Raw genomic sequence first — 24140 nt, forward strand, 5'->3', positions numbered from 1 at the left:
TTCCTATTGTCTACACGGATTCTCATAGGAGTCCAGTTATTTTGTTTTTCTTCTGCTCAGACTGAAGTCGATGAAGTCTTATTGTTCCTGTTAAACTATAATAATTACACAACTATTGACAAACTGCTCTGTGATCTCCAATTTCAGCAATCTAGTTGAATACCTCCCTAATCTCAGGTATGTGACACCAGTGTTTAAAGTCAAGTATGTGATCACTGCTGTGTTAAAGGGGGGCTAAAGTGAATTTAGCTGTTACATAGCATACAGTAAATAGCTAAAAGTGAACTTGTTTACTGTGGTTTCAGTAAACTTTTACACTTGATTTGCTGTGATAGATTACCTTAAATTTTTCACCTACTCTGCTCTCAGTTCACTCATTCAGTCATTTTTCTTTTGTGCAGAAGCACATACAGAGATCTGCTTTTTATGATAATCTATTTTATAAAGAGAGTGTCCAGGGTGGAAAATTCTTTAGAACCAGGAGAGAATGTAGTACAAAGCAATGGAGGCAGCCAATGAACTTGCAGATGATTGTGTAAAACAACATTGTGCTGGGTTACTGCTTCTCAGTTGGCATAGTGCACTGAGGTACAGTAAATATGCAGCAAGCTGTCTAAAGCCTTTTTGTAGTCTTAGAGGCAGCCCATCTACACCAGCCATTAGCAGATGATTATATCAGGAAACTCCCAAAAAATTTATTATACTACATAAAGATGCAGATTTCCTGTGATAAGATCACTTTTCTAAATTTTACTTTGAATTTTAAAAGCTTATTGTCAACCTTCTACCTTCTCAGTCCCAGGGTTTATGTGCAAGGAAATACCTTTTCTGTACCAGTATGCTTGATAGGATAGTGCTGTGCCTTCTGACATGGCTGGCTCTCTTGCACTGTTCCTGTGGCTTGAAGTATGCTCAAATAATGTTGCATCTCCAGAGCTGCCTGGCAAGGAAAAGGGCATCTCTTGCTCCCCTGCTCCTTTTGGGACAGTCACTAGGCCAAGCATGGAGCTGGTGGCCCAATGTGCCAGCAATTCCAGACAACTGGTGGAAAAGCAGCTAGCTGGTATGGGACTGGCTTGTAGTTGATGTAAAGTAATTTAGATTGAGGTCAGGGATGGTACAGTTCTCCCCTTGGAGATGATGGAATTCAATGTGGTGTCCGTGGCTACTCCCATGCCCTAACACTGATTGCATTGCTAGAGAGTCTCTGCAGTTTATTTCTCCAGTGGTTTTATGAGCTAACCACACCTGCTGCTGGTTTCTACAGTACCAATTTACAAGATTGGCTGGTTTGGATGAGGAAACCCACATTTCCTGAGGTATCCCAGGGAGCTCAAAAGCCAAGATCTTAAGCAAATTAACAGAAGTGGTGATCTTTTTTTCATCATTCCACTTTAGAGAAGGCTGTTTGTGTTTCTCCTCGCGTGGTGCAGACACATGCTTTCAAACATCAGGAACTTCTGGTATTGATCTTTGTTGCACAGCTGGAATCACTAGCCAGTTGTTTGGTTTTAGTTTTGATCCTGAAATAACTTTCTGCTCTAGGAGTAATCAAGCTAGAGTCCTTGAGTGCCCTTACTCAGGTAGGCAGGAGGATGGGTGGAATAAGCAGATGCATCAATTTTTCACCACAAAAGGGAAGAGGTCTGTCTTGCTCCTTTGCACCAGCTGCATGCTGCTTGGCCTCTTTGAGATGATTCAGTCTTAATACCAGCACAAAATTATGTAGTACATTTATTATTTTTTTTTTTTCCAGGTTAGTTTCTTCCTGGGTTAATGAGCTATAGTGGCTGATAAGAATAGTCTAATGAGCATCAGACCTAGCACAATGTAAGACAGGAATAGGTGTGGGAAGCCAGATGGTGGCAATACTTTTCACATGTGATGAACAGTTAGATCAGCTTATTTGGTCTCCTGGAGCTGCAGTACTTAAGTGGGGTAAGAGGCCAGGAGGAAGAGCTCCTGCACCACACCAGGTCAAGCCCCTCTGGGCCTCCAGTCACCTGCTGGACCATTCTTGTGCTGGCTGTGCAGCTCTCCTAAAGCGCTAAAAGGTGTTACAAAAACTCTTCTTGATGAGATATAGGAGAGTGGCAGATTTTTTAAATGTTGTTTAACTCAAAGTTCTTAGGCATTCAGTTTCTTTTTCCAAAATTGCCAATAACTGTCCTGAGAGAATCAGTTTACCAGATCAGTTTTATAAAAGTGTGTTTAAGGAAAAAAAAAAGGCAGCTTGTAAGGAGTTGCTGGCATAATTCTAAGAAAAATCTTTACTAATATTTGGGGATAACTGTGGAAAAAAAAATACTTTGTACTATAATAATTGCTGTTACATGTGGTGTACTCAAGGAACTCAAAATACAATTTACAGTCCAAATTCTGTCATTTGAAATAGTAAAGTAATATTATTGCAAAGGGGTTATACACAAGATCCAGTCTAGTGTAGTGCAAGACTAAGGCTAGACATCTGGAAATTGCACAGTCAACCCATGCAAAATATGCAGCTGGAAAACAATTTTAATACAGCAGCATATCCATTTGATTTTACACATACTTAGCAAATGCTGAAGCATGTGAGTCTGTTGTGTAATGACTACATCGCACTTAGCTGAGCTCCCTTGGAGTTCTCTTTATGTCTCTAGGATGGGCTTTGGGCATCTTGCAGGAAAAAAAAATATATGGCAAGATCCATCCTTGCTGAGGCCACAGCCTGACACCAGTGACATGCTAATAAAGGGTGGAGAGGGAAGGATACAGGAAAGGATAAGGGTCACTGTTAAATGATGATCTGATTACACAGTCTGGGCATGTTCACAGTTTGATGGTTAATTCTCGATCCTGCAACTTGCAGAAATCCACTCACTCACTGCAAATTTAAGCCTCAGAGGCTTTGGGGGATTCCCCAGTAGGCTGTCAGTATGATATGTTTATCAGGGAAAGGTTTTTTGAAAATAACAGCAGTGATGATAATTGCTGTTGGAACCTCAACTCTCCCATTTTTTACTTTTTAGTGAAGTGATTTTAAATTTTTTTTAAAAATTGGTTTCCTTTAAAAATAATCTCCTAATCCTTTGCAGTGGTTCATCCTACCAACTAGCTTCCATGTTCATCTTATCAGTGCTCACTTCTTAAAATTTAAAATGCTCTTGTTAAATGTGGGTATCTTGATGTCCTACCTCCTAGCATATACCCTCTCACCCAGCAGTATGCAAGGAAATCTTTGAATTAAGACTGTCATTCTAGAGGGAGTGTTTTTCTGGCAGAAAGGGAAACTGTTGGCCTATGAAAGGATTTGTCACATGGTCATGAAACATTCAGAACACTTATAGTTTAATCTGCATGTGTTATCTGACAAAGAATCCAAGATCTAAAATTCCCCGTGCTGATTAATGCAGTTACATGGTTAAACTACATGGTAAGTACCTACCACACCCACAGCTCTAAGTTAGGTCCTGTTTGAAGGAGAGCCGAGTATGTTATTTGGACTTGCTCTCTCTTTAAAACAAATATTGTTTTCTCTTTGCCTGAAAGTGTTTCCTTTTAAATGAATGTCATGTATCAGTGTGAGACTTTTTCAAAACAAGAGGGATAAGAGAATGGGAAATGACACTTGCTTTTTCATTATTGGGAATAGTAAGCAGGTAACTTCTTACAGCAACTTCCCTTAAGAAATTACAACAGTTTCCCTTAAGAAATGTCCAAAATCTTTATACAAATGAGTTGGAAATTAAAGATCCAGGTGAGTGCAAGCACTGAAGTGCACACGTGTTCAGGCAGAAGTCATTATGGGATTTACTAATGTACTTAAGAAGGAGCATGTGCTTTACATTGAAGAGGTGAGCTGGGCTTTCTAAATTCAAAATGACATATCTTTTAAAGTTTTTTTTCTGCTGTTATAACATGAAATACTTGCCTATGAACCTGACTTAACTGGCACAGCTATATATGCTGATGCAGAGACATACATTAGCTCCTGGTTGCAGATGACCCTGAGTCTTCCTGTGAAAATGAGGAATAGGTCTACCCAACATCTCCCTAATATTGTTCCTTACTTGCTTTGCTCATAAAGGGATAAAGGAGGTATTATCTGCTCATGTCTTTGGCTAATGATCTGGCCAAAAGCAAATACAGACAGCATCACAGGAATGCAAAGGGCTTAGATGCTGCTGGTGTCTTGGTCAGGGACAACCCTCCTCTATGTCTGCCTGGCCACAGCCTCACTGGCCCAATGGCGACTCGTGCCGATGGGGCACGTGTGTGCTCCTTGGAAAGCAGCAAAACCACCACACTAGATTAAGATTTGGGGCCTCCTGTAAAGCATGTAACCTGATGGCAGCTCTTCTGTCTCAAAAGTACTGTGAAGGAAGCGTACTGAGTTGCTGTGCTAGCACTGTGAAGGACCCTGTGGAAGGACTCATTTTGCTGAGAGATGTGAGTGGTGTTTGGATGAGCAGAGCTATGGCCTTCTTTATTCCTTGCACTTTTATACATGCACATTCCTTGTTCTCTTGTTCCTGCTGTGTGCAATTATATGTACTTCCAAACAGGAAAACAGGCATCTTTTCTTACTGGTGAGAGACAACCCTACATGAAAGGAACAACCCTGTGTGGTGGTGTACAGCAAATGATTAACAGCAGCCATAAGCATATCAGTTGTTCCACATCAGAACTATCAAACCTATTCTTCTGACAGCCTTGTACCAGCCTTCTCTCTTTGCTGTCTGATAGTCCATCTCTTTAACTGTTGATGAGTAACTGTCATAAAAGCATTAGCTAATATTTTAAAAAATAATAACAATTAAAAAGACCCTTAGATTTCATGGATCTTTTGATCTGCTGTGGGCAAGTGCCTTTAAATTACATTCTTTTGACAAATACACTTGTATTAAAGATTGTTTTAAAAGTTTAATTGATAATCTTCTCCATGCATTGTGGTCTGAGGATAAAGTGAATAAAACCTTGGTTTGTCCCTGGAGGAAGAATTCATGATGCAGAAGACAACAAGACTAGGAGCTGGGTTTTTGTTGAGGGATGTGTATGTGCTTCCTATTTTTGGAAGAGTGAAGTCTTTTACTCTGTCATGTGTCCACATGATTTTAAAAAAAACCAAAACGTTTTTACAGTATCAGTGCAGTTATAAGAACTCTTGTATTTTGATGCTCTTGGAGTTTGTCAATATTAATGCCAATTGGTAGGAATAAGGCTTTAAATATTTCTCAAAAGAGAGAGGCCTCTGTTTCTAAGGGTCTGTGTGCATGGATGGTGTATGCAGAATGAGAAGATGTGAGCAGCTGAGGGGCTCCTATACATGTGTAGGCCTCAATCCAGGGAAGTAGTCAATTTAAGCATCTCTTTTCCACAGCCTTCAGTTGAAATACCCCCAGCCCTGGGGTAGACTATACATGTTACCAATCATGATACTTCTCTGCATGAAGTATCTGTGTATAACTCAGTGCTAACAATGCTTTAGACTTCTGTATTTTGAAAAGGAGAAAGATCAGGATTTCCATGGCAAGCAGCCTCTCTGGCTCTACCAACTCTCTTGTACTTTGTAGTATGCTTTTTTTGGCGTTCCTATGAGTGAGCCAGTGTTGGTATGTCTAATAAACACAAATGAAACCTGAAATAAAACACAGGGCAAAAATAAAACGATTGGTTTGGAGCACACTTATGGGATTTCCATTGATTTCTTGGGTTATATATCATAATATTATAAACAGGTGAAGAACCATGGTACTTGTTCAGAAAGGTGCAGGGGAAGAGGATGCATGTTTGTACTGCAGTCTTACTTACTGAGCTACGAGTACCTATATAGAATTTTTCCAGGGCAGGAAACCCAGAGCTAGTGTAAATCAATTGAGTTCATTTATCATGATGTTGCTGACTTTAAAGGAGGCACCTGATCTGCATGCATTCAGTCATCTCTTTCTTGGCAAATGAGACCTGTGCAAATAAATAAGAAGAAAATGCTTTCCTATATGGTAACTATATACACTGGACACCTAACCCAATTTCTGCCTTTGTGTTAATACTTTACATGCACAGAAGTTTAGTCTGTGTTGCTATTGGAAGCCATTGCTTTTAGATGGAGTCTCTGTATTTATAGTATTAATTATAAAGCTGGGAATAAAGCATTACAATACAATTAATCTAACTCTCTGACAGAATTTCTCATGATAATAAAAATCTTGTGTAAAAGCTTATCTGCTGATGGACCATACAGACTGGCAGTGCTGCTTGCCTGTGGAATTTGTGTTCCTGCAGTGTAGTACTTAGGTTTCATGTAATTCCCACTGTGGTCAACAAGAATTTTCTGACCTATTATTTTCATTTGAGAAATGGTTAAAGCCTGTGATCCCTTGTTGTTTTCATGCTCACTGGGTGATTGTGTAAGGAAACAAACTTGAAGGTAATCCTAAATTAGAGAAGTCAAAATAACAAAGGATTATTATGATAGAGCATTAATAATTTTTTTCTGGTTTTTGCATGTGTTTTTTTTTCTTCTAAATGAAGGTTATTTAAAAAAAAACCCAAGTGATAGGGTGATGAGGAGAACTTGTTTTAGAAGTTGAGGACTGTAAGACACCTTGCATAGACTGAGGGCCAGTTCTTCCAGCGGAGTAACTGGTGTAATTTCTCTGAAGATTTGACCTGTTGTATCTTAATGTCACCTATATTGTCTACATGTAAGCATGAATAACTGTTTAAATGTATTTTTTCCCGTATGTTGGATAGGAGGATGTGTGTGACAGATGTGCAGGATAAAGCAAATCAACATAATGTAAAAGATGACAGGAAATAGTTAATAATTCATCACTTCTGCAAACTGTGGTAACGTGTATTTAGATGCCTGTTTGCTTCTGTTTCAATGCTTAAAAGGCAGTATCAAAATGTACTGTAAACAAGAGATAACCTTCTGTGAGACAGCTGTGGTAAACTCCTTAGAATTTTTCTTACTACTGGAAGAACAGTAAAAATAATAATATCTTAAGAGACAATCAGTCCTTCTAGGAAAATGTCAATTAATAGATAGAGAAGTCGTCCTGTTTCTAATAACTGTACTCCCTTCCACCCCCCCTCTTTCTTTTTTTTTTTTTTTCTGATTAAAAAATACTTCCTGGTGCAGTACAGTTGAAGAACTTGGCAGGCAGTCTGCATTTCAATGGAGCACAACTGCTGCCTTTTCTTCCCTTGGACTGTCTCAGCCCAGCTGTAGTGGCTTCCTCCCTTCGCTGGCTCTGCTCCTTCTGCATCCAGGACCAGGTGGAGTCTGTGTCTGCCGTTATTTACATCAAAGATTCAATGCTGTTCTTCTGACAAAATATTTTTGAATTTTTTCTTCCTGGATTTCAAATCTTATATATTTAAAAATATAAATGTTTGTTACGGAGACAGTAGTAATATAAAGACCCAAAGTACCTTGAATTTAAAAGAAAATAAATAGAAAGCCTGACTGGAAACCAAATTTTGGCACATCATCGTAATACAGAGCTGTGTATCATCTTGGCCGCTACCCTCTGCGGTGACTGGTAATGGGATTAGTCATAGCTAGAACTTCATAATTGGGAGGTTTGTGGTGAAGGCACTCTGAAACCAGTTGTGAAATCTCAAAGGCTGATATTCTCTCACTAGGAGGCAAGGTCCCTTCAGTGGTATTGACATTAAGCCCAAGTACAGCAGCCTGTTGACACATGTGGCTTTTCTTGGAAACCAGTTTTTCATTATTGTATTCTAAGGAAGAGTAAGCAACAAAGTAGGCAGGCATCTGACTGACACCCCTGATAAAGCTAACCAGGCGACTTCGACTTGGTTATTCAGAAGTCGTCATAACTGCACAGGATAACCTATTTCTAGTGTTGCCCACCTCTGCTAAAAGGTAGTTCTGAACAGTAACAGTGATAAGTGCTAATGACTGATTTTGTAACTACCGTGTTGTAGCATCTGAGGAAAATCAAGAAGTCTTGCCTGTATACTCCTTGTGAATTACTGAATTACTTCAGAAAGTTTGAGTGTGCATGTGTATCTGTCATGTTGACATTTGATTCTGCTTTCTCCAACACACGCATAACCAGATTACTTGGTATGGTCACATATATTCTCCCTATAAATTGATGCTTGGAGAATAGTAAGTGAAGTGAAGCTTCCTTCAATATATTTATATACTTTCAGAAAAACCAAGGTGGATTGTTGTTGCTAGTTGTATTGGAAAAGTATCTGTCCAGATCTATGATAATTGATTCAATTGCTTTGCAGTGTTTTAGGACTGTCATCTTGTTTCTTATTTTTTCTATTGCTTAGTCATTTTTTTTTCCTTTCTCTCCACTGTTTATTTTCTGATTCCTGAGATTTTGTTTGTGTCATCTCTTCAAGTTTTCCTCTGAAACTGTGAGGTTTAGAAACCTTTTTAAATGAAAGTTGAGATTTTCATGTGATTTTTTTTTGCTTTAAAAGTGACTTATTACTAATCTCATTACTGTTGATAAAAGTAAACAATTTCAATATTCTTGACTTTGTAGGGGCATAGACTGAAAGAGGCTTCCTGACTCACCTAAACTAATCTCTGTTGCTGCATGTGAATGTCATAAAATCTTTCTGAAAGCATACAAAGTGGCCTATCTAAACTATTTAGATGTTTCTTCCAAAATCCTTTTGCTACACAGCTATTTAGATTGTTACTCTTCCAGTGACTGAGCATGTTCTTCTGCAACAAAAAGTGTTCACACTGAGAATTACTACTGGTACTGAAACTTGTGCGTATTGATCACCTTTAGAAGAGGAATGGGATGTGGTACTAGTTTGTGTCTGCTGTATACATCGGCTCACTGGTGTTTAAGGGTCTGGAAAACCTGGTATCTGGTCTACACAGCCCAATAAAAACAATACCAAGTTACAATGGAAGGCAAGTCTATGACTGTTACATGTTGCAAGCTCTGAAACAGGATAACAGTTTATAAATACTAAAGGAAAAGTTTTCAAACCCAGAAAATGGGTACCTACCACCAGGGAGGAGAGAAGAGATGATGCATCTCTAAAAATATTGTCTCTGTAATTCCTCTTTCATCATAAGATTAATAGAGAGGAAAAAATTAGTTTGATTATGTTTTAGCTCTATTCCATTTGCATAAGTTTGTGAGCACTGCTCTATACACCTTTTTCTGATTTCACACTGCTGAATCTCGGCCTTCCCATGCTAGCTGCAGAGGTAAAAAAAAAAAAAGGACCAAAGGTGGCATCTCAAGAGATGACCTTTCAGTTGTATGCCTGTCCTCATCAGCTATTTGCACATCTCTTCCGAGAAGCATTCATCTAAGTCAATGTGCAGTCACAGCTTACTCTTCCTATTAGTGAAGTTAGTTTTCACTACATAGAATCATAGAATTGTTTAGGTTGGAAAAGACCTTTAAGATCATCGAGTCCAACCATAAACCTAACACTGCCAAGTCCACCACTAAACCATGTCCCTAAGCACCACAGCTACACATCATTTGAATACCTCCGGGGTGGTGATTCAACCGCTTCCCTGGGCAGCCTGTTCCAATGCTTGATAACTCTTTTGGTGAAGAAATTTTTCCTGATGTCCAATCTAAACCTCCCCTGGTGCAACTTGAGGCTGTTTCATCTTGTCCTATCACTTCTTACTTGAGAGAAGAGACTGACACCCACCTCCCTACAACCTCCTTTCAGGTAGTTGTATAGAGTAATAAGGTCTCCCCTGAACCTCCTTTTCTCCAGGCTAAACAACCCCAGTTCCCTCAGCCGTGCCTCATAAGATTTGTTCTCTAGAAGTCTCCGTCTCAGTTCTGTCCTTCTCGCCACAATTGATTATTACCTTCTTTTTTGCAGAAGCTGTTTGATATTTGAAGTTTTTTATTGGTCAGCATTTCTTTACTGGTTACCCTGAAGACCTCTGACCACTCTTGTTGATCTCTCCTAGTCTTTCTCTGGCTTTATCCAATTCTGAGTGCTGCCTTTCAGGACAGATATGGTTCAGCCTTACAGCTGAGCAGAGTGGCAGAAGTTTTCCATGTGTCTTATGAGCTGCACATGGATGTCGGAGAACAAGGATTATCATACTGTCACAGAGTAGGAAATGCTTTGTGATCCACCCTGTACTCTCCAAATTATTTCTTGCAGAATTTTTGCCTTGCCTCTTGTTTTTCACACTGTATCTGTACAGCCAGCTATCCTAGTAACTTGTATTTTGAATTCCCCTTTTCCCCCTCACTTCTCCAGGTCTACCAAAACTATCTTTCCTTTCTAATGCTATCATCTCATATACACCCACAAACTCCTCTATCTCCAGTGGATAACTGCTAAAAATAAAAAGATACATCAGTGTATTCTGTGGCTTGCCAAACAGCACTAATTAATTTGAGATATGACAATCATTGCTTCCTATCTAGAAGGCTTGAAATTCTGTTCCAGATGAAAATTAATTTGATTGATTGGGTAAGATTTGTTGTTTGTAGATCCAAAGTAACTGCTGTTATTCTCTTAGTTTCTTTTCACAGCACATAAATCCCTAGAAAAATTATATGGTAAATAATTAATGTTAAGTCTGGAAATCTTGACATCTCCTCTTTTTAACATCTCCTCTTTTTAACTACATCACCATCCCCTGCCACCCCCACCCCACCCCTTTTTTTAGAAGTCGCCACCGAGTTTGCCTCTTCCAGTTCTCTGGTACAGCAATGATTCCCTCTTAGTTCTGAGACAACCATTTGAGGTTCTCAGTTCACTTTAGGCCAAACTTTAAGTATTCTATGACAAACAAAATGAGAACATTTAACTTAAGTATTTCTCTTACTGATTCTGTCTCTAATATACAGGATATGTAATCTCTGTTGCTGGTGTCACTGTACCAGCAGCCTACTCTCAGCTGTCTTTTGGCAAATGCTGATGCAAAGATGTGGTGTTAAACACTTTGGGTTCCTTGGCATCAGATCAGTTGGCTGATTCACAGTTTGAAGTCATCACTCATGTTTTTCTTAATTCTAGTGAGACTTTTAAGAAAGTGTTGCTACGTGCTCAAAAAGCTACTGTAGGTAGCTGCAGTAAGGAAGCTGCCCATGCAATCAAAACTAATGACTGATGCAGATCACACTATCAACGATAAAGAACTTGCAAGAAAAGTAAATGAAAATGGTAGGGCTGTTGGTTAGAGCTGTGAATGGTAGAGCCTATGCTGAAAGGGGTTTAAAAATATGAATGAAGAAAATTTTGTTAGTTCACCTAAATGTAAAAATGGAAGAAGCAACAGTAATGCTGAAAGACTGAGCCTTTATATTTGTGCTCTGTGTTTGAGAGAAGCCCAGTGACATAGAAATCGCAGGATGAAATCAAAAGTGTTTCAGTATCAGTCATAACAAAGGAGGGATACTAAAGAGGAGTTTCTTGACTTGCATATTGACAGGCTAAAGTTATTTGCATCTGAGAGTTTTGAAAGAGCTGGGTGAATGGCGCTCTCGGGTACTGATTTCTTCCACAAGTAGCTATTTGAAACCGTGGAAAAGATGAAGAAATTTGACTTAAAACTTTACCTTTCTAGAAATGCTGCTACAATGTTAATTACAGTCATGTTCTAGGGAAGATAATGGAACAACTAATACGAAACTTGATAAAGAATGAACAGATGAACTTAGTGCCGCACAATAGGGCTGTGGTGTAAAGTACACCCCACTAACCAAAATCTTCTTGGAAGTTTTGCTTCTAGAAATCAGGGGTGTTTAAGTAATGCGTTCTGCTTCCTGTAAAATATTTCAATTGATGTCATACTCTGTTTAAATTAGAAAATAGAATTACTTGATTTAGCAGAAGATACTGAGAGTATTGAAACTGCATGACTGACAGGTCTCAAAGTGTAGCTGTTATAAGGACAGTCTTTCAAGAAGGATTTGGCAAAGCTTAGTCCTTCACTCAACTCCAATTACTTTTATCAGAGCCCTTGGAGTAAACAACTAGCCAACAAGCATTTGCAGCCTGTGCTGGAAGCACAAGGCAATGAAGACTTGCAGCACCTGAAGGAAAGTGGTGGAGATGCTTGGTAAGCTGGACACTGCCAAGCTGAGGCTTGCTATGCAGTTACACAGCAAAGTAAAAAAGGAGGCTATGCTTGCAAGGTGCAAATCTGGAGTGCAGGGACTCTGACAGCAGTTTAATGATCTTTGGCTGGATAACTTAGTGAACCTCAGTATCTAGTATGTTTGTAACTTTAAAGGCTAATGTGATCCTTAAATTTATGAACTGAAGAACTTCAGGCAGTATCAACAGAACTTACGCTCTGTATTTTACACAGGAGATGCTTTTATGACACTTTCAAGTTAGTCCAATATAGAAATTGTAGGAGATCCACCTGGGAATAATTAAAAAAAGCAGAAAACTGCTCGTAGTGGGACACAGGGAGAAAAAACCTGCCTGAAGAGTCAAGCAGAAAGATGGAAGCTGACTAGACTGCAGATCATGAGCATCTCCCAGGCAAAAGGGAATGAAGTTGAAAAAACTTCTTATTGATTTTGAAAAACATTTTGAAATAGAAGTCAGGCCATTTCACATTTCATGTAGGTTTTCAACTGGGAGGATAAAACATGAGAACATTTAACAAGAGTTGTGATGGATTTTTGCCAAGAATTATCTAAAAGATACTAGAAAACTTTGTGATATGCTGTTTTATTGGCTTATACCTATGGATTTATGACAACTGTATTTAATGAGTTTTTTTAAACAGAGCATTTTGAGTAAAAGTGAACTGTCAGTTTGAGAAAAGGACGAAGAGTGACATGGGGGAAAAAAGCTGTGAAGGGGGAGTCTGGGATGGGTCTATATGGGAGATGTAAGGAGGGAGGAGAGAGGGTGAGGATTTAAAGGACAGTAAGGATCTGGCATGTCATCATCAGACTCCTGCCAGACAAAAACTAGTTAGGAGAAAACACTGAGCATGTCAGATGGCAGACAAAAACTTGGTAGCCTTTCTGTTTCACCAAAAGGGGGGAGTCCGGTGGCAATGCCTAAAGAGTGCTTTGCTTCCTCCCAGCTTGGGTACAAACTCAAACTGCTGAAAATTCCACTTGCTTCTCTGTTATTCCAGAAGAGACATGTTAGAGACTCCCCAAAATGGCAGAACTAACTCTATTGAAAGATACTTTTATGAACATCTTCTAAAGCATGGAGATTAAAATTAACTCATCTTTCACAGGGCAAAAAATATAAATTCCAAGAGAAAAATAAACCAAAACCCCTTTACAAGGCATGGAATATTTTGGTCAGTTGGAATAGTACTTCACGGTTCTCTCTTTTCCTCATCTTCTTCCTCTTTGCAGCTGAAGTTTCCATATCACAAAAAGGGTATTTCACAGCCTGCTTTCTGTTTGAAGCTAATAGGAAGCAACCATCCGTGTTTGTTTCTGGACCAAAAATCTTGGTTAGAAAATGAAAGTTATCTCACGAGGAGAACATGTGCTAACCTCTGAGCTCAGTACTTACTAGTCCTGCTTTGATTCTGATATTTGCCAGTAATACTACATGCTTCATGCCGGGAGCTGAGCAGCACAACTTCCAACCTCAGTACTTTCATCTCAATACTTCATAATCTGTCTCTGTTATTTATTAAAGAATTGTAGGAGTTCTGACATAAATTACTTTCTTATTCATCTCTTGGGAGATTAATTCTCGTATTTGTTTGCCAGGTTTTACTGGAAGAGAGTTGAAAGTTGCTTTACAGAATAGATAGTTCAGGCTTGTCTTTCTGTTTTCATTATTTTAGGTTGCGTGGTAGGGATATCGGGTATTTTCCGGTAAAAATCACTTTAAAAAATATTCAGTAATTTTAACGTGACCTAATTTTTAATTTGAGTATAAACTTCTGTTGAAGTTGGATGCACTCGGACTGCAAAAATTAATATTTCCATTGAAAAGCATCTGTTCACAAGCATCTTCTCTTCCGGAACATTTTAGGAGACAAAACTACAGAACATAAACAGAGAAATGAAAACTAAATAAAATCCATAAACAAAAATATTTAGGTACAAAATAAAAGCAGTGTTAATAATGTGAACACTGAGTTAATTCAGCTTGTCGGAGAACTCTACTGAAGTCGTTTATGTGCCTGTAACTATGGAAATGTGCCAGCACCCTGCGTTAAGCCAAATCATGAGTATCCAGTCAATGAAGGACTTAAAAACTTAAGTTCTTTACTGTGTTCCGGACAAATCATGGTTTATTTAAGTAGGACACTGATTCCCAGTTGTTGCCTTGCCTTTGGACATTGCTACAAATTATGCACGTTCTTTTATTTTTCTGGTATTGCGATATGTGCAGATTTTCCAGGGCTTTTCTGAAGTTCAGATGCATTACATGACACAGCTCAAAAGACTTTTAATAAAGTATACATCTGGATAACCAGATGAAGCTCTGTGCAATCATTGTTTGGAAATGTGTAGGTTTCGAGAAAAGCTTTGATATCCAAGATGGTTCTGAGCTCAATTGTTGTGATAACAATGGTTGCTGTGATTTCAAAATCCTGATGGTTTCATTGCAAACTGATGTCAGTGGGGACTTAGGATCACCACCAGTGATCATTTAGCATAATGAAAACTTGTGAGGATGGTGGGAAATGTCTCAAACTGACTGACGTAGATGCCTTTAATGTTAATTAGGAGGGGGAAGGAGGTCCTGTTTTCAGTTTTATAATTTTCATAGATGTTCTGTAGGACTCTTGCAGCAAAACTTCCACCTGCATCTTTGAAAACTTAAGTGCAGTGCTCACAGTGTCGCTTGTTGTTGGCTTCTGATGCAAGGCATGTCTGGAACTCTGCTATACTTGTCTCAGAGTTGGTGACACAATTCAGGGAGAAAACCTGCTGAGCCTGTCAGGCTGGCTGCGATTTTGGGCCATACTGGCCTAACATGCTCCGCTATTTGAAAAATGTAATTGGAGGTTTTAGCTGCGTTCATGAAGACTTGCTGTCTGAAGAGAAAAACAGTCCTAAACATTGTTCTTTCCTTTGGCTGCTGCACTTACCTTGTCTGTAGGACACATATAAAATCAATAAATCAGCAACTCCCATAGCTTGAGCAAACACTTTTGTTGCAACTGCTCTGAAGCAGAGGGTAGATGTAGAGTCTAATAAACTTGTTGGAGATAGATTCAGAGGTTTTAGTGCTTTTTGAAATTAAAGACTTCTGAAAGACGGTGTGAATCTTTAGACCAGTTCCTTGTCACTGGTACAGAAAGAGGAAAAAGCATGTATAATAGTGTCTCAGATTCCATGCTACTGAATGGGATTTTCAGGTATTTGAAATCTGACTGTAGCTGTCTGTAGCAATGTAAATGAATGACTGAGGGTATTTATGTAGTCCCCAGCTTTGGCTTTGTGGAAATGTAAGTACCTACCCTCATTAGTGGTGTTGCTTAATATTGAGAATGCAAAAATGGGATGATGAGCTCTTATTTTAATGTACGTGTTGTGACCAAATTCACTACTAGATTAAATTATCTTGTGTTCATCATTAATGTTAATTTGCAGCAAGCTGTAATGGTTCTTCTTGTTTTAATTTTTATGACTCAAACACATGGGTTAAGGGTTTGGAAAATGTTAAAGCATTCACCAAAGCAACTTGCAATGAAATTAAATCTATTTCTCCACAGAAATAAATGACTTGGGATATAATAGTTGCAGTTCTCTCCTACTCTTATTTTTTTCTTTCTCAGTGAAATGACACATTTTCATAAATTATATATTACAATGTAACGAAGAGAAATGTCCCTTAGTATGCCCAGACAGGGTCATTATTGATATCAGGTGCTTCACACAAGGCAGGCAACACATAGACATGGAAGAAAAACACAGAGGTGGCTTTGGGGAAAAGGGGTATGACTATCCAACTCCCTGTTTGTATGTCAATCACTTGTACTGTTACCAATATCTCATGTTATCTCTACTTAAGAGCCTATAAATATTTCCAGGAGCAGATCTACTTGAGAAACAAATGTTAGGCCCCATGCCAAATGGATCTTGGAGTGGTTCCCCAAAATAGAACAAGTTTCAGGATGAAAGAGAGAAAGGTGAACTTTACCAGCACTTTAAGGTCAGGTTGCTGTAATCTCGTGGCAGCTGAGGAGGCAACTTGTGAGCAGCTCAGTTGTCTGGGCAGTGGGGGTGTGCTAGGTAGGTGGAGGCTGTCCCAGATGTCACTGAGACCTGAGTTAGGCTCTTGCTCCAGGTCACACTCTCATGGAAGTTGTGTTTTCATCACTGACTTAGAGTGAACTAAGAGAGACTTGGTTATGATTATCCACTATGAGTATCTATGTCTGCCTCAGGGCAGTTAAGGTTTTAGAGTACCCAGGATACATTTGGGAGTTGTACAGCAGTACCTTTGGGCTGGGATTTCAATTACAAAGAACCTCACCCACTAAAAACTAGCCTTCCTTTAGGACAAAACAAAGAGATCTAAAAGTCTAAGAGCTCCAGCAATACTGTGTGATTATTTCAAAGGATGCAGTGATAAGGAATTTATCTTTTCATGACAGTTTTCTTCTCCCAGAAAAAGTCATTTTGGGCAGAGATTTGGCATTTAGTAATGCAGCGCCTGAAGAATTTAGGATTTTTCTGCAGTTTTACAATAATTTGTCACCTTCTTTAGGTGACAAGTGTCCACAGGTTAATGGGTTTGGGGGCTTTGTTAAACATTAGTAATTTAAGAATTACTCTCTTAAAACAAACACTTTTCAAGATCTTCATTAAAGTAAATTAGTCTTTGGCAAATAAAAACAAACCCAAATCTATTTGTCTGGATTAGGGCTAAACTAGCATTTAGTGCTGGGATTAAGAGAGCTCACTGCTTCAGTTTCATTCTAACCTGAGTTTTCATTGGGATTATGTTAGAGGAAAATTCACTGCTATACAGAAAGTCAGTATAAGCTTGAGTATCACCCATGTGCCCTGCAAACCCTCTAGAAGTAACCGCCAGAGATGAAAAGATTTAAGAGTTGTATTGCATTTGGTATTAAGGTTCCCAAAATAAAATTTAAAAAAAGTTAAAAATAAAAAAATCTCTTGGCTCTTTTTAAATCTCAAAGTTCTTCGGTAGGCATGTAACACCGCCTCTAAATAAATATTTGTTGAGTGACTGAATGTTAACTGCTAGGCATTGGTATCAGCTTCAGTTTTGCGAAAATCTTCAATCACAGCTTCCCATCTCTCCATTCATCTGGCACGCAGTGCTTTTGCTCTTGTTTATATTGCTCCTCTTCCTTCTCTGTGATAACTGCTTTTTGGGGACAGGAGGTAACAAGTATTAAAATCATCACTACAAAATTTGGCTTTTAAAATCCACCCAGAGAATGGTTTCCCTTCCCATCTCCTAAATGTTATTCTTTTTACTGGCTTTGACTATAACATGCCTCTGGTGATCTTGCACCTGTGCTTCCTTCTCAGAGCTGCGGTGAGGCAGCAGGAAGGAAGCTGCAGACCTCTTCTGCCCAACACTAGCACTGACAACTAGTGTGGGTAATATGGAGGGTGAAGTTAAATAGGTTAAAATAGCATAGGAGGTAATAATTAGTATGTTATCTGTATGGTGCCTACTTTCCAGAAACAAAAGAATTTGTGAAAATTAAGTGAAGGCCATATGTGCTTCATACTTCATTTTCATTAAATTGAACTATTATTGCATTATATACCAAAAAGCATAAAGTAACAGACTATATTCCTAGATTAAACTGATCTTTAAACTGACAGAGGGTAGATTTAGATTAGATGTAAGGAAGAAAGTCTTTAATATGAGGGTGGTGAGGCACTGGAACAGGTTGCCCAGAGAGGTTGTGGCTGCCCCCTCCTTGGAAGTGTTCAAGGCCAGGTTGGACGGGGCTTTGAGCAACCTGGTCTAGTGGAAGGTGTCCCTGCCCATGGCAGGGGGGTCGGAACTAGATGATCTTGAAGGTTCCTTCCAAACCAAACCATTCTATCATTCTATGATTAAGCTCACTGCTCTTCAGTAGTTTTTAAAATACGTTGGAGTCTCACACATGCCCTAAGTCTTTAAACTTTTGAGTGGCTGCCCTGGCTGCCCAGCAGTTGTTTGAATTCTAGATGATGAATCAGGGTCCTGCTTAGCAAATGTGTTCAGCCTTCACTCTACACAGGCCAATAAAAAAAAAAAAAAAGTAACTGTGAAACATAGTATTTCTAAATAATAAGCTATTGAAGGTCAAGGGAAAAACCAGAAACAAAAGCCTCCTTCATTTAACAAGCTGGATTGCATCTGTTTTCCCCTTGGTTTCTTGGTTGAGGTTTCCCAAAATTTCAAAATGATAGTTTCCAGTATCATGATGGGAGCATTTCTGTGTACTTATTCATCATCGTTTTTCTTTCTAAACTGATTCTATTGCAACACATTGCTATGGTCTCTGTTTTGCCACCTTTCCTTGGGATAGGCCTAAGACATCCCCAGTATGTCATTTTGAAAAAGGCTAAAAGATAAGTGGAGTAATTTTAAGCCTCTTAATACTTACAGGTACATTCCCAACATTTTGGCCATCATGTCTTTTTTTCATGGGAGTGTGATGGCTGCAACGTCTGGAATGTGTCTGTAGGTAATCAGTGCCTCAGAACGCTGGAGCTTATCTGTGAGCCTTGCTTGAAGGTGTGCACTCAGTACTGGAAGCTCTCAAAGACATCGTGATGTATTCCCTCAAAATTACATTTTAAACTGGCTGGTCCAGTATTGCCTATAGAGAGTGTATTGCTTTCTGCCTAGGGTAGCATGGGAAGTGCTGTTATAAATTGCTCTTAGTATCTGTTCTTGTGTAAGAGAAATATATGTTCTTGTATAAGAATCCTCTCTCTAGCATGAAACTGTAGCAAGAGGCAGAGGAATCCTAAAGACTCCCCAGGTATGCTAGCTGAGGTGCTGTTTCCTACCTTGGAAAGCAGTTGGTGCCACTGTGGAGGAAGGGCACAGCTACTGATTTTGCAGAAGGTGCATCTATACTAAGACACAGGCACACACCTGTAATTATGAAAGAAGGTGTGAGTGAATGTGACTGGTTGCACAAAGAACAGTACTTTTTTTTTTTACCATGATTCAGGCATATTTGTTTTTTTGTATCTCCATCTGAGTAGTCCCCACTTTTTCCCTTGGACCTTTTGTGTTTTATCTAGCTTACAGATACCACTCTTTCCCTGCTAACAAATTAACCTGAAGTTTGATATTTTCCTGTCTCATTTGCTATCGTGTGTAATAAGTGTTCTGTGTCTGTAACTTACTCTGGTGTAAGTGAAGAATCCTGCCTCTTTCCTTCAAAGGATCAGCTGTGTTGCAAGAACACTCTTCTTTCTCCCCTTCCCTTTCTCATAATGCCATTATTTGTTATTACAAGTGTCAACCTTTTGTTGTCATACTTTCTTGAGTATTGAGGAGCCAGAAAAAGAAAGAAACCATACGGGAATTTTTAATGAATCTGAAACACTTTATCCTCTCAACAATCTGTTTTTAATAGCTGCTTTTAATTTTAATAATAATGCCTCCCCTGCAAGGGATGGAGTATCCATGTTTTCTTCTGACTACTCTGGAGCTTTAATTGCTGAACAGTGTTGAACTTCTGTATGTTTTACCAATACTCTTCAGTCACTACAGGCGCCAGTAGCATGCATACATAAAACAGTACTAGAACAGCTTTCACTTCACTTATGATAGCTATGTGCATTCAGACTGGTGCAAGCGCTGATTTGGATGGTTGATTACATACATATGCATATCCTGAGGAAAAAAAAAATGTAGCATAACTGGTCCTAAATCAGTGGTGTGTTTCAGAATAAATGGCAGTAATCAGGAGCTTGCCTGAATCTTGTTTGGGTGATGGGGTGTTTCTGCCCAGGGAACACCAGAAGGTTGAGCACCAGGGGCCTGAGTGTGCAGATTTCCAAACATAGTTTAAACTTAAGGGTGGGTTGTGAAAATTACTCACACACCACTGTTTTATTTTTGTAAGTCTTCTATTTGTTTTTTCCCTAGAGCCTAATCCAAACGTGGTTAACAAACTGGTTCCTGCAGACTTGAAGGACCCTTCAAGAACCCATCTGCTACCCTGGCAGATGTTGATGACTCTTTTCAAATACCTTAGTGAAGGTTGCTTTTAGGAAATCAAAAACATTCTGTTCCTATAGCATCTCTGGAATAATTCACATAGGGGCAATGTGGGTTGTCATCTGTAATTTCCAGAACAGAGTGGATGACATATCCACTTGTATTTTCTCTGACCACAAAGAGTAAGGAAGCCCCGTCTGTTTTGTTGATTCTGCTGGAAACCTTGGTGGGGGGAAAAAAACAGAAGCTAACCCCTGCTAAGGTCAGCTCATGAAGTTTCCTGAGCGATTTTTCCCCTTCCATGAGCTTTTCTCTGAGTTATACCTACTAAGCTAACTGTAAAATGTAGCAAATGCAAGATAAAATGTAAGGAGTAATACGGGAATACAAAACGGAGAGAGTTCTTACAATGGTAATAGTAATTGAGAGGACAAACTGTGTTTACTGTCAGTTTGAGGTTTTGCTTGGCTTTCCTGGCAGTTATCACCTCCTGCAAATTAAATAATGCACGTTTGTAGAGTAAATGCATTCATGATGCGGCTCCTATCAAGGCTTCTGAGTGAGAGAAAGTTCACTTTAGGGTGGCTACTGCTGCTAATAAATATTGACTGACCATAAAGGAGACCAAAGCAGTAATGAGGTGCAGTTGAGAATAAAATTATGTGATTGTCTTTGCTGTTCTCCAGCAAGGAGAAACCTTTCTACATCCCTGTAGGTGCCAGGGGGTCCCATATTGTTGCAGAATGCATCGGGCAGAATGACAGTGCTATTAAAGATGTATTTGATCTTTCCCTCCCTGAATAGTCATGGGAAAGAGAGGGAATTAACAACTAAAGTAAGATCCAGAAGACAGGCCGCTTGTTTTCCTCGTGGACAAGATGGGGAGCTCAGCTGCTGGAAATAATAGTATAGACAACTTCAGGAACTGAAGTTGCGAGGGAGCTGTAAGAATCACTCGGTCTTGTTTGCTTTGCCTTCCTGATGCAGCAGCAAGACTCTGGTTTTGCTGGGCGTTGACCTGTGTTGAAGCCCACCAGTCTGTCTCCACAGAGGAGGACAGGTGGTGGCTCTTCAGTGGCACATAGATGTGAATTCTCCTGTTGTCAAAGCACCTTCAGGCCTTGCTGGCCGAGAGAGCAAGAGATTTAGACTGTTAATCAACTACACTATATCCATGTAAGCACAGCCAGGAAGAGTTAGGCCAATGGGCTGGACGTGAAACATTTGAAATTTACCGAGTGGTTTAGATTTAGTCAGTTTGAATGCTTTTCTTGTCTGATTTTTGAAGGCAAGTTGTTTATCCAAGTGAAGTGCTTTAAGATACAGCAAGGACCATTGACATCAGCAGAGATCAATGAAGGATGAAGAGGTCTATTTAATTTAGGAAATGAGTGACTTGGGTCTTTGATCCTATTGCATTCTCTTATTCCCAGAAGGTTAAATTTAGTCCTGCATACACAAATTTTGTTTGACTAAGTTTACTTAGGTTTTAAATATTTGTGGGTTTCTTTTGTTTAGGTTCTTTTGTATAACAAGGAAAAAAACCCAACTGTTACCACATAATTAGGCTGTTGCTGTGTAAGCATGTGTAGCTCTTTTCAGACTTGAGAGCAGAATATGCAAATTCAAACCCAAATACATTTCTTTAAACATTCATGTTGTATAAAAGAAATAAAACCCATTGTACACAAACCAGCCTATGAAATGGCATAGGGAAATTGCTCAAATTTGAATAACCAAGAAATAAATATAGTTTGGCTCATTTTGCCTGCAGTACTTTCATTTTCCAGAAGTACTGGAAACCTGGGGCACTTTAATGCAAAGGTGCACATTTTGGTTTGAGATGTAAAAATGTAAGGTAAGCCTTAGAAAACATGAGGGTAAGGCTGCAGTTTCTACGGTTATGAAAGAGAAAAAGTCTCATAATTCCTTGTCTAGCAAGGTTAGTTGCTTTGGTGTAAAAGGAATAAAAATCAAAGTGAGGGTTTTTTCATTATTTCCATGGATCTTAACTGCGGCAAACCATAGCAGGTGCTAGCATGAGCTGAGCTTTGACACTTCTTACACTTCACCGTGTGCCGACAGCGAAGAGTTTTAAAAGTGCATGAGTTGCCGACATACACAGCACGACATAGAAAATTAAAATTGAAAAGCCCGATAGAGGAAGGAAGTCCCTTCGGGACCTCCGAAGCGCATCCCCCCTTCCTTTGCTCATCCCTCTACCGTTCTCTCGGTGCCCGACCCGCGCTGCCACCCGCGGGGCTGGGCCGGGCCCTCCCGCGCACCGGGACGAGCTCCGTGCGGCCTCCCACAGCCCGCGCCGTCGTTACTCGGAGCGCCGATGTAATTTTTTTTTTTTTCTTTTTCTTTTTAAACGTCCCCCCCCCCCCCCCCTTTTTCCTCAGCGGGGCCCGATCCCCGCGGCACTCGCGGCACCGCACTCGCTCCGCGGCCGCTGGGCAGGTGCCGCGGTGCCCCCCGCCCCTGCGGCCGCACCGGGGTACAAAGACCTTCGGGGTGGGGGGATAACAAGAAATGAGTTAAGCCACTGAAAAAGAAAAGAAGGGTGGCGGTGCCGGTGGGGCGGCCCCCGCTGCCCCCCGCGGCGCCGCCGGGCGGGCCGGTGCCGGGGGCGGGGAGGCCGGGGCGCGGCGGCGGTGCCCCGCCGGCCCCCATTGGCGGGCGCGGCGGCGGCGGCGGGGCCGGGCCGGGCCGGGCCGGGCCCGGGGCGGAGGGGCCGGCCCTGCCCCCGCGGCCGGCGGCGGCCCAAGGTTTAAAGTGAGAACTTTCTGCGGGCGGCGCCGATCCGCACAGCCCACCGCCGCGCCGCTCCTGCCCCGCCGCCGCTTCCCCCGGGCGGGCCGTACAATCCTCGGCAGTGTCCTGAGACTGTACGCCCGTCTCGGGGGCGACCGGGCCGAACCGGACCCCGACTCCGCCGCCGCCGCCCGCCGAGCCCCTGCGTCCCGCGGGCAGGTGCTAAGCCCGGCCCGGCCCCAGAGGCGGCGCAGCAGCCGGCACCGCCGCGATGACAGCTGACAAGGAGAAGAAAAGGTGAGGGGGCCGCGGGCGAGGCTCCGGGCTGCTCGGGCCGCTTCGTCCTCCTCCTCCTCCTTCTCCTCCCGCAGCTGCCCCGTTCGCCGCGGCACCGCCGTCCCGCGTGGGGCCGCGGTGGGACTCCCCGCTGGCAGGGGCAGAGGCGGCGGACGGCGCGGTCTCGCCTCCCGCCCTCCGGAGCGAGGGCTCCGGACCCGCAGCCTTTGCGGGGTTGAGTTCGCCCAGGCTGGGGCTGGCCGGGCGGGGAGCGGAGCCGGGCCCCTCCGGGGCAGCCCGGGCTCCGCCGCCGGGGGCAGAGCGGCGGCCGCGCCGGGGATCGCCTGCCCGGGGGAGCGGCCCCTGCTCCGGCCGGCGCGTCCCGAGCGGCACGTCCCGACCGGGAGCGCAGCGGCCTCCCGGCCCCGGTCCCGGCCGTGCCCGCGGGCAGGTGCACCTGGCGGGGGCGGGCGGCTGCGCCCCCCGGCGCGGGTCCCGGCTGGCTTTAGTGCGCGTTATGGTATCGGTTGGTATCGGTTAGGACCTAGTTATTAGAAGTTACGTTCCAGTTGAGGAGAGGGGTTTGAAGGTAGTGCCCTTAGCAGGACACGTTTCATAATTAAAATGGTCTGGGTGTAAATGACCGGCGACGTACACGCTCAGTAATTGTACCAGACGAACGCACTTCGGCGCATCCTGGCTGCAGCCAGCCCCAGCACCGGCATCGTTACGCGGGGGACTCGCATCTCCCGCGGTTCGTGGAGGTTTTCCTGGAGGTTTTCCTGGAGGGCTGGGAGCCAGGGGGGCGCCTGGCCGGGCGCTGCGCTTTGCCGGGGGCTGCTGCTGCGAGGGGGTGTAAAGCTCGGCGTCTCTGGGTTGCCCTAACGAACCTTCCAGAGGGAATAAAAGTAACTTGGTAGGGTTTTCTTTGTAGTTGCATCAAAGAGTACGTTTTCCTGTTGGTTCTTGAGGTTGAACGTTGAAATGAAACTCGCGATCCCTAACACAGAAGTTACAGCTGG

At 41.6% G+C, this 24140-nt stretch overlaps 1 protein-coding gene across 2 annotated transcripts in view; it reads left to right on the forward strand.

Moving 5' to 3' along the window:
* Positions 1-22828: 22828 nt before the first annotated feature.
* The window catches only part of EPAS1 (endothelial PAS domain protein 1), an 80810-nt gene continuing 79498 nt past the window's right edge, over positions 22829-24140 (forward strand). The window contains exon 1 of one of the 2 annotated variants that reach the window (XM_074818064.1): positions 22829-23139. In XM_074818064.1, the coding sequence (XP_074674165.1) occupies positions 23114-23139 (26 nt within the window). In that variant the 5' untranslated portion in view covers positions 22829-23113. The remainder of the gene's footprint in view (positions 23140-24140) is intronic. The other variant, XM_074818066.1, reaches the window with a different exon arrangement.

The sequence above is a fragment of the Strix aluco genome, chromosome 3 (genome assembly GCF_031877795.1).
Source record: "Strix aluco isolate bStrAlu1 chromosome 3, bStrAlu1.hap1, whole genome shotgun sequence".
NCBI lineage: Eukaryota > Metazoa > Chordata > Aves > Strigiformes > Strigidae > Strix > Strix aluco.